The 10,761-nt window shown below is 36.9% G+C and overlaps 1 protein-coding gene across 1 annotated transcript; it reads left to right on the top strand.

The window, feature by feature from the left end:
• The first annotated feature begins 1,317 nt into the window (after positions 1–1,317).
• LOC122664981 (probable fructokinase-7) lies at positions 1,318–6,757 on the top strand. Its single transcript, XM_043861026.1, has 7 exons — positions 1,318–1,523; positions 2,587–2,804; positions 3,285–3,497; positions 3,662–3,859; positions 4,012–4,152; positions 5,445–5,561; positions 6,435–6,757. Exons 1-7 carry the CDS (start codon positions 1,505–1,507, stop codon positions 6,567–6,569), a joined length of 1,041 nt encoding a protein of 346 aa, XP_043716961.1. The 5' UTR covers positions 1,318–1,504; the 3' UTR covers positions 6,570–6,757.
• The last annotated feature ends 4,004 nt before the right edge of the window (positions 6,758–10,761 follow it).

Here is a 10,761-nt window from a genome sequence, read left to right as displayed (position 1 = left end):
AATTCTTTGTTTATTATCGTGACACTTGAAAATCTCACTCTTATATTATCTCAAATCCCATAAAAAAAAAACAAAGGACTTTGATTAAATCTTGTGAGAATTTGTTCATCCCTTCGTACATTGAAAAGAGACTCTTTTATCATAAAAAAACAAGAGACTGTTTTTTTTTGTTTGAGAGCGATTGGATAGATTTCTAAAGAATGATATTTTAAGCATGTGTCAAAGTCATTGATGGGGCATCCTTAATCTACGATAAAATTCCTCTCCAGCGCCCTCATCTACCAGTGAAGTACAGGGAGGGCTTCGTTGAATGACGTGCGAAATCTTAAATCATATTAGGGAGACCATATGGATATACAAGGAAGAATGGTATTTAGATATACTTCTGACATTATCAGTGATAAACCATATGGATACATTTAACCAAAAAACCAAAAAAAAAAAAAAAAAAACCATATGGATATACTACCGCTCCAACATAAAGGATCCATGGAAAATTATCTCCTCGCCCGGTCCAATTCCCAATTTTTTTAATAGGAGGTGGTGGACCCCACATGTAGAGTGTTTGGGTAAAGGTAGGGTAGTCATTCCATGAATAATTATCACTTCCAATTCGTTGTCCGCTTCAATTTCATCCAATTCCTCACATAGGAGTATAAATGATCATTCTTCCCCACCTTGGGCAGTGTGTTCAGGCATAGGGTAGGGTAGCCATTTCCACTCTTATGTGAGGAATTAGAAGAATTGGAGCAGACAACGAATTAAAATACTGATTCCTCATTCTAGCCCTCCCTTGTTAGAAGAACCGGAGAACTGGGAGGGCAGGGACCGGAGGTGATGAAGATTCATTGCCATTAAATTTAATAGAACCATAAAGGACAAACCTATTCAAGAATGAAGTTGAGTTGTGTGCCAAAAAAAATTATTACAAAATTATAGTGAACTTTATTCCTATATAATTAATAAAAAATCATTACAAAATTACAGTGAACTTTATTCCTATATAATTAAATTTTATTATTTTTTTTGGAGAAATTAATTTTTTTTATTACATAGTCTTTAATCTGAAAATTTTAATAAAAATGGACCCCAAAACCTGTATCGGTTAGCTTGGTTGTGGGTGGCTTTCACTGTGGATGAAGGGAAGAGAAACAATTCAGCCAACAATTTATTAGTTCGGAAATTCGGATTTTAAGTAAAGGAATTACAAAACAAATGCATTACAGGAGACGGTGGAGCTAGATTTGTACACTTATAAGTTGTCACTGCATATTCTGTATGGGAGAGGACAATCGTCGGTGCTAGAACGAAAAAGGTGGGTTGGAACTTGGTATTGGAAATGGTCTTCTCAGTAATTTCCTTCTGGGCTCTTTCTTAAACTTCGGAGCAGCTTCCGTGGTTTCAAGATTTCACCAAACTCCTCCGCATTCTTCTTCTTCTTCTTCCTGTTGCTCTTTCCGTTCTCGTCTGCGCAATCTTTTAACCTGTTACGTTATCTTCAAGAATGGCTAAAGCCGCTTCAGGTGCACCCTTCTCTGTTTGTATTTCCTTCTTTCCTGGGCTGATTCAGGTCAATTGTTCTTAGAATAACACATGAATCGAATAAGAAGAATCTTAATGGAAGTTATTATCAACAAGAAATATCTTATTTTTTTATTTATTTATCTACTTAGTTATTGATTTAGTTCAGGAATAACTTGTTTCTTGGAATTTGGGTTCGTAAGAAATGTGAGTTTCATTTTGTTTCCTGGTCAATTTTTCTTTTTCTTGTTGGGTCTGGATCAACTTATTCACAACAAGGGAAGATTTTTAATATTGAAAAAGTATTAGCTATACCCTTCAAAGGATCCGAAGTACTGAGATCACTACCAAAAAGACTAGATTTGGTTTCTCTAATGGACCTGTTCTTTGATGAATTCTTTTTTGCCTTTTTCATTTCGAAAATGGGTTTCATTTTCTTTTTCCCAATTCTCACAACACATATATGTGCTGAGGAAACCCATGTATATGTAGTTGGCTTTCAGGATCGAACGCAATTGCAAGGGAAGAATTTTTTATAAGTCCTATAGAAAACCCAAATTCAGTTGGTTTAACTGTCTTCTTACTGTTTTGGATTCTGCAAGTTTCTGTTTTAGATCTGGAGTTGGCTGATAATTCATTTTGTTGTCTGATTCCTACTTGAGTAGGTTTGGCGACTGACCACCTTCCTTTTATATTCGGGGGATTGAATTGTATTTTCTGTTGTTCTTAACTGCCTCAGAAAAGGCTAACAATATTAAACATTGTGTATTGGTTTTCCATTAAGCATATACACACCAATTCGTTTAGATATTTGTTTCGTAAGCTATTAGTTTCTCCTATGTTATGAGTATAGTTATATTAAATGAAGTTGGTTTAATTTCTAGTCGAATCAATTCAGAATGGGAACAGAATTAAGGCCGAATGGTTGATGTGAAAACATATTTTAAGGCAGAATGCGATATCCATTTTTTGCTTGGCATAGTCTGTCCAGATCAAAAGAGTTTCTTGTAATTCAATTGTTTGACTGCCAAGTCGTCATTGATCTGGGCTTTTCGTTTATTGTAGGTGTACCGAAATCTCTTGCTGCTGATGCAAGAAGTGGAACCCCACGGAATGGCTCACTTGTTGTGTGTTTTGGGGAGTTGTTAATTGACTTTGTTCCAACTGTTGGTGGAGTTTCCCTTGCAGAAGCTCCGGCATTTAAGAAAGCCCCTGGTGGAGCTCCAGCAAATGTTGCTGTTGGGATTTCAAGACTTGGTGGATTGTCAGCATTTATTGGCAAGGTGCATTTGATATTTGGACCTACTTTATCGTCATTCATGCTAATCTCTATTTTCCTGTCAGGCATCTTATACACTTTGCTTACTCATTTTCGCACAATCTGATATCTTCTTGAGCGCCTGTGTTTGTGTGTCACAAGTAGTTGCAATCTTATGCATCCTCGTATTTATACTTGTATTCTGCCTTTGTTCATTTTATAGTCTTCTGTTGTAATATGTGAATGGCAACATCTATAATCAATTGTAATAGTACTCTGTATTTGCAGGCACATGGTAAATCTTAGCAGCCCTAATTCAGACCTCTATGTCTTTGGGGGTACCCTTGAACATATATTATTTTAGTCAATGTGACATGCTTTCTGTTATTTTAGATACCAGACTTCAGAAGGTCCTTGGTTGTTAGCCAATTATGGAGCAGTCTATTGCTTATGTTCTTAAGTGTTGTAGTCTTTTCTATTGAATTTTGTAGAACTTGTTTATCAGGTAGGTGAGGATGAATTTGGGTATATGTTGGCTGACATACTGAAACAAAATAATGTCGATAATTCTGGCATGCGTTTTGACCCTAGTGCACGGACTGCACTTGCATTTGTTACTCTGAGAGCTGATGGTGAGCGTGAGTTCATGTTTTTCCGCCATCCTAGTGCAGATATGCTTTTTCGAGAATCAGAACTTGATGTGGACCTTATTAAGAAGGTAAATATTGTACAAATCGTGTCATTTTTCCCCCTATTTCTCCCAGGAAGGTGGGGTGGGGTATAATGGAGTTGCCTTCAATTATGCAATGGTGTATAGAATAACTCATGATAACACTGGAGCTTATTCCTTTAGGTTATTTTCCCTGTTGATTGTAAATGCAGGCAAGTATATTCCACTATGGCTCAATCAGTTTGATTGAGGAGCCATCTAAGTCGACACATATTACTGCGATGAACATTGCTAAGAAATCTGGTAGCATTCTCTCTTATGATCCAAATTTGAGGTTGCCTCTGTGGCCATCAGCAGAAGCTGCTCGGCAGGGTATTACGAGCGTATGGGACCAATCAGACATCATCAAGGTGTTGTTTTTGAAAATTTTATTTAATCCAATACCGGTTCTAACTGTCACATACTGGTCCTTCATGGTACAAAAAATGTGATTCCTCTAGAAGAGTTTCATCATTTTTTAGTGAAATTCATACTCGGGCCGGCTCTTATTTTGCACTTGCAGATAAGTGAGGAAGAAATTTCATTCTTGACTGGAGGGGATGATCCTAATGATGACAATGTGGTGCTAAAGAAGCTTTTCCACCCTAACCTTAAGCTTTTGCTTGTTACTGAAGGGGCAGAAGGTTGCAGATATTACACCAAGGTAATCATATGATATTTGTCCTTACTCTTGCTTCAAAGCATTTTGCTGGAAGCCCTTCAACAAATAGTAATTTCCCCCCTTCAATTCCTCTGACGATAGTTCCATGCAACAGATGCTACTTAACTTTCCTAAGCAAGTTTTTTTTTGGGTGAATAACTTTCCTAAGCAAGTTGTATATGCCTTAACTAGATAATATAATAAGTGAATGCATATCCTACTTTGCCGGCGAATAAGGATTCCAATGACTAGGTCTGACTATCTGTGATTGGAATTTAATGAATCTGAAGTAATAAATCCCTATAAAAGGACAGTTGTAGCATAATAATAAAAAACTGGATATGCAATGACTAAATTGGACCACACAGTGAGACTTAATGGCTGATTTGTTATCTTGTGGACATCTACACTCAATTCAAATCAACAAAGCCTTTTCCCAACTAATTGGGTACAAAATCTTTCCTGTCATTGCACTTTATCCTGGATCTATCTTTTCTTGTCATAAGCCTTACTGGTATGTTCCAAATCCTCTTGCGGCCTTCCCCTGATCCTTTTAAAGCATTGAGTTTCTCTATTTCATTTCTCACTGACAATCATTGGTATTTTACTGCATGTATTGGCGCCATATCACATCATTCGACTTTCCAACATCTTGTACGAATAGGTTCCTAAGTACCCGTAAGTCTCCCTGATTCATTCACTTTGATTCTGACCTTTATAGTCGGATCACTCATCCACCTCAAAATCTATGCAACCCCGACACTGCAAAAGCACATCCTTCTAAGTATTTGACACAAAATTGCATTGAACGTAGAAGTACCTGACACAAGTCGGGGTCCAATTGGAATATTCTCTGTAATGTAGCTCAACATTCTCATCTTTTATGCTCCTATTTATGTATTATTTGTTGATTTCCAAATTTCTGCTCCATAAAAAATGGATGGGCTTATATCAGTCCTATAAAATTTCCCCTCCAATTTTATTGGCATGCGTTAATCATGCAGCAACCAGCAGATTCTTTGCATTTGTTATACTCCGGTGTAATTCTAGGGTGATATCATTTTCAATCTCTCCATCCTGCTGGATGACTGAAAAATGGTAACTTCAGGGTGTTTCTTGGTCATTAATTTGAATTCCTTCTAAACATACACCATATCAAAATCATATGAAGTAGATATTTCATACTAGAATTTTCAGCATTTAGAGTTCTGTTTCTCATTCTACTTATGTGACTGTTGTACCTTAAGTTACTCTATTCTATCATTCTTGATCAGGTATTTTTCAAATTAATGCAGGAATTTAAGGGTAGGGTTCATGGGGTTAAAGTTAAACCTGTTGATACAACTGGTGCTGGTGATGCATTTGTAAGTGGGATACTGAGCATTCTGGCATCTGACCTGAATCTGTATCGGGTATCTATCCTCTATGCAGAATGTTTCTCTTGGGGCTTGTTGCTGATTTTACAAATTTATTTGGTTATATAATGATAATTAACTGAACCTTTTACTGTTCCTCATGTTCCAGGTGCTTAATTTTTTTTGATTATGTTATATTCTTGCTTTCTGAATGTTGGGTGTCTTCTGTCATGATGCTTGATTTTGGTTGCATCATATGTATCAGTGTGGAATAGATTTCTGTAATGAAGCTGCTGGATGAATTTGTAATGGGTGGTTTGTGTAGGTCCTCTTTCCACAATAATCTTTGTTGCTGTCACACAATTGTCTGACATAAATTACTTGCTGTTCTTCTGTTCTCTTTCCAGCTTATTACTTCGTCCCTTTTGTTGGCTTATTACTTTGTCCTTTTTGTTTGATATTGTAATTTGAGTTTGATGTTGCAATATAAGTTAAATGTTTTCTGTTTGTTTCTGATTCAACTGCCTTCATTAAATGTTTGTGTGTCAAAGTCAGTAATCTATGCATTCTGATGCCACACACCCTGTTTCAGAACCCAAGAAAGAAAGAAAAGCATGATCTGTCTCACATGCTATATTCATGATTCAAAATAAGGCTTCCTGAGTTTTGAGTGCAATATGATTCGTGTTTGTACAAATAGGTGCATGAGGTTGTTCTGTCTCTGGAAAGAACTAGATATACTCCATGGAGGGGATGCAAGATTAATTAACTGCTATTATGCTGCTTTCATCTTGTTGTAAACAAATTTTAGACTTCCTACTTCGCTGGATGGGAACCCCTTCAAACTTGTAGATTGTTGGTCTCGATCCTTTCCCCATCTTGTTGTAAACAAATTTTGGATAGCTTAACAGTTTTCTATTAAATTGGCAGGATGAGAAACGATTAAGGGAGGCTCTTCTGTTTGCAAATGCCTGCGGTGCAATTACGGTCACGGAGAGAGGAGCTATTCCGGCCATGCCAACGAGAGAGGCAGTCCTTCAAGTATTACCAAAAGCTGTAGCATGAAAGGAGAGTCACATATTGTTTCCCTCTTGAGTAGTTGTGGAGTTGTTTCTAAGGGAATTAATATAAGTTGGTTTTCCTCTGCTGAGGTAACAAAATACTCACTTTCTCTACTTTCCCTTGTGAACAATAGATTCCAAAGCCCCAAGCTTAGCATAGCTTATGGCCCATGGATGCATTGTTATTGCTTATCAGCAATTCTATAACTAGGGTGTCAATGGGTCGGGTTGGGCGGGCTTGCCTAAACCCGACCCCGACCTAGAGGTCTTAACCTAAACCCCCCTGACCCAACCCTGGCGGGGTCAAGAAACCCTCAACCACGACCCGACCCCGCCAGGGTTTTCCCTGACCGGCCCGGCCCGACCCGACCGATAGGGTCGGGCGGGTCGGGTTGCCGATTGACCTGTTTTGACCCTGTCTTGACCCCGATTGATATATATCAAAGAATATATCTAAAAAAACCTGAAAAATTCTTTAAAGAAGAAGAATAAGAGGGGAAGGAGAGAGAGGGAGAGATGGATTTGTAAATTTAAATAAAAATAATTCACAAACATCTATAAAAATCTATAAATAAAAATATTACCATAAACATCCATAAATAAAAATACTGTCACAAACATCCATAAATAAAATACTTCCACAAACATCATAAAAATACTACCACAATCATCCATAGTAATCAACTACAAATATCCATATAAATACTGTCACAAACATCCATAAAAATGCTACTACCACAATCATCCATAAATAAAAATACTGCCACAATCAACCATCAATCACAGCAACATCCATCTCTATGATATGCTTGAATCTGGGATTCCTGAAAAAAAAAAAAAACAATGCCAAAAATGAGGGGAAAACTCTATTAATACAAGCAGATGTCAAAGAAAATATTAGCTAATAAGAACTATTGTTTGGGTACATGTCCTTACCAGTTCAGACCAAATAAGTATGCATTATCATCCATCAAATCACTAACTTTTGGTTGTATCACCACAATCATTGTTAATAGCTGAAAAAAAATACATTTAACAAATGAATAAATCAATAAACTTAATCATCATTCATAATGTTATTATTATTATTGTAATTAAATGATATAAGAGAATTTAAAAGGTTGTTACCCGATTCGATCTTCTCAAGGTCAATTAAGTTTTCTTCAACATCAACGGAAACCGGTGCCTGTCGTAGCCAATCTTGTGTACATATCAATGCCTCTACCATCGTAGGTGTCAAAGAGCTACGAAACTGGTCTAAAATCCTACCACTAGTGCTAAAAGCACACTCTGAAGCAACACTTGAGACAGGAATCGCCAAAACATCCCTTGCCATTTTACTTAGAACCACAAATCTTGTACTATTGACCTTCCACCAATTTAAGATGTCAAAAAAATTGAGATCATCCTCCTTCTCAATACCTTCCAACAAATATTTGTCTAAGTCAGATGTAACATGGAAACGCTCCTCCTCTTCTAATGCATTATGAAATCCCCTTTCTGAAAATTCACTGTCATCATCATCTATTGATGAACCATCAAAAGTGGTTGTTGATGAATCAACTCTCACTGTACTACTTGTCGACCCCCGCATTTGATAATGTCTCAAGAGACGATCCATGACATTTTTAATCCTCTCAATTTTCTCTTCAACCTCAAGTTGAGAATATAATTTTGAATAACAATATCTCACATATCTCAACTTAAATCGTGGATCAAGAACACGAGCAACAACCAACATAATATTCATTTTGTCGATGCACGCCACCCCAATATTTGTCAAATTTTTCTTTCATTGCCAATGACATATCCCGAATCATGCCATCTTCACTTCTTGACCACCGGTTCAACTGTGATTCAATCACACTAATCTCTTTGAAGTAAAGATTTGAAGTAGTAAAAGAGACCTGCATAATCTTGTAGTTGCATTGTAAAAAACTCCAACATCTTGCATAAAACTTTAGCTCTCTCCCAATCTTGAGTAGTTGGGACCCCATCCTTGCACTCCATAGTAAAGTTTGGGTCTCTATCTTCTACACATTCAAAAGCTTTTTGAAACTCCAAAGCAGTTTGCAACATAAGGTATGTAGAGTTCCAACGAGTAGAAACATCTAAACTCAAAGCTTTCTTAGACTCAATCTTTTCTTGCTCACAACACAATCTAAACTGTTGTGATCTTGATGGCGAACTCCTCACATACTTCACTACAGAACGAACTCTACTTACAACATCTCCACAATCCTCAAGACCTTTCTTGACAATCAAATTCAAAATATGGGCAGCACATCTCATATGAAAAACTCACCACCCAACAACAACCCATTTTTCTTATTAAATCTTCTTTTTAAATTTCGAATTGCAACATCATTCGCTTGCATTGTCCACTAATACTACACGCTTTATCCAACCCCATCAATCAAACACGCTCAAGGGCATTACTAATTGCTTCACCAGTATGTGGTGATGGGACTACGCAAAAGTTAATGATTTTCTTTTGCAATTTCCAATTCGTCAATGTAATGTCTGTGAGGCACAAATAACCAAGATTTTGGATAGAAGTCCACATATCGTGGTGAGGGACACCCGCTGAGCAGTTCTCTTAAACAAATCTTGCAGCTTCTGTTTCTCCTCCAGATACAATTGAAAGCAATCTTTTGCCACAGTGTTACGGGTCAAAGTATTAAACCTAGGCTGTAAAGCCTTACAAAAATCTCTAAACCCGTCCCGCTCTACAAATATGAATGGCAATTCATCCATAATAATCATGCGAGCAAGCGCCTTTCTACACAATTCATAATCAAATTTCCAAGCTAAGATACTAGTGATTGTACTCTTACCATCACTCGTGTCAACTTTAAAATCCAAGAGTTTTTGCTTCTTATTTTTTTCACTACTTGGACACAGAAGACATCTATCCAAATGTCGTTTTAGTGAACTAGTACCATGTTCACTTGCACAACCAAATTCCTTGTGGCAATACTTACATGTACACTTAATAGCTTTTGAACCATTGGGAGGTATAACTTTAGTGAAGTGATTCCAAACACTAGATGACCCTATAGTGAGAGGATTAGAAGATACCTCAGAAGCATTAGAGTTTGGTTGTGCCTTTGTAGAGCTTGTCACAGGACCCTTAGAGCATGATTCAACTGGATTTGAATTTGGTTGATTTGAACTTGAGTTTGGCTGTCTTGGATTTGAGTTTTCCTCCATTGAGATCTATACAAATTAAAAAATTCAGACATGTGTAAGATCTTTGAAGCAATAAGTTGAAAAAAACATAGCATGCTCTCTAACATGGTGCTTAAAGTCTCAATAGCAGCTACCTTTAATACTTTATCTATTGCTAAACAAGCCCCAATCTTGTCTTTTCATAGTTGCTTGATTTTAAGAAAACTACACTACTACAAATACGAACTACAAAAAGATAAAATGTATGAGCCTGACATCAAATTTAGTGTAATAGGGGATTAAAAAATTTACAAAACCAGGGAAAAGCTTGTTTTAGGCTTTGTTTGGTATGCATTCTCATAATAGATTATGGGTCTAAAATGCACTCTAATTCGAGAAAATAGAGAAGAATCGGGTTTTAGAATGCGTTGTAGACCCAAAATCTATTTTGAGAATATACACCAAACACAACCCTAGCTTCAGGCTATAAAGCATAAAGTAACAGCCTGTATATTCTATGGGAAAACATATGCAATTTGACAAATGCCAGAGCTCACCATTACATGGAAGAGAAAGACAAAACTTACAAAGGTAATTTATTAACTAATATACACTATCAGTACCATGATTTGGTACTCAAAAGTCAAAACTGTAGTACTCAAAAGTCAAAACTGTAGTTGCAGATCCTTGAATTTTGCAAATGGTTTTGAATTTTGTGAATCTTTCCTTGGCCGTGGGGCCTTCGGAAAAAAAGATAGGATATTTCATACAAAAACTCATTACAACTGCTTCCTTGGAAAGGTCATTGGAAGGTCAGAAATATGTATGGCTGCCAAAACCATCTCCGCTGCTAAGTTTAGTCGCATTAGAGGATTCTACATCAGCATTTCAGAATCTCCACCCCCACTTACTTAACCACATCACCACCACACATACACAGAGACACAGAAGAAAGAGAGAGAGAGAGAGAGAGAGAGAGAGAGAGATTTGCCCTCTCCTAATAAGAAGGAGAAGCAAGGACTGTA

Source organism: Telopea speciosissima, chromosome 6, assembly GCF_018873765.1.
Source record: "Telopea speciosissima isolate NSW1024214 ecotype Mountain lineage chromosome 6, Tspe_v1, whole genome shotgun sequence".
NCBI lineage: Eukaryota > Viridiplantae > Streptophyta > Magnoliopsida > Proteales > Proteaceae > Telopea > Telopea speciosissima.
The sequence above is the reverse complement of the archived record's forward strand: the minus strand, read 5'-3'. Positions and strand labels throughout refer to the sequence as shown.

What these genes read in the sequence shown, in the direction of transcription:
- LOC122664981 (XM_043861026.1), top strand. An exon ending in TGTCAGCATTTATTGGCAAG is followed by an intron (nt 2,805 to 3,284) that starts GTGCATTTGATA and finishes CTTGTTTATCAG; the next exon opens with GTAGGTGAGGATGAATTTGG. An exon ending in ACCAATCAGACATCATCAAG is followed by an intron (nt 3,860 to 4,011) that starts GTGTTGTTTTTG and finishes TTGCACTTGCAG; the next exon opens with ATAAGTGAGGAAGAAATTTC.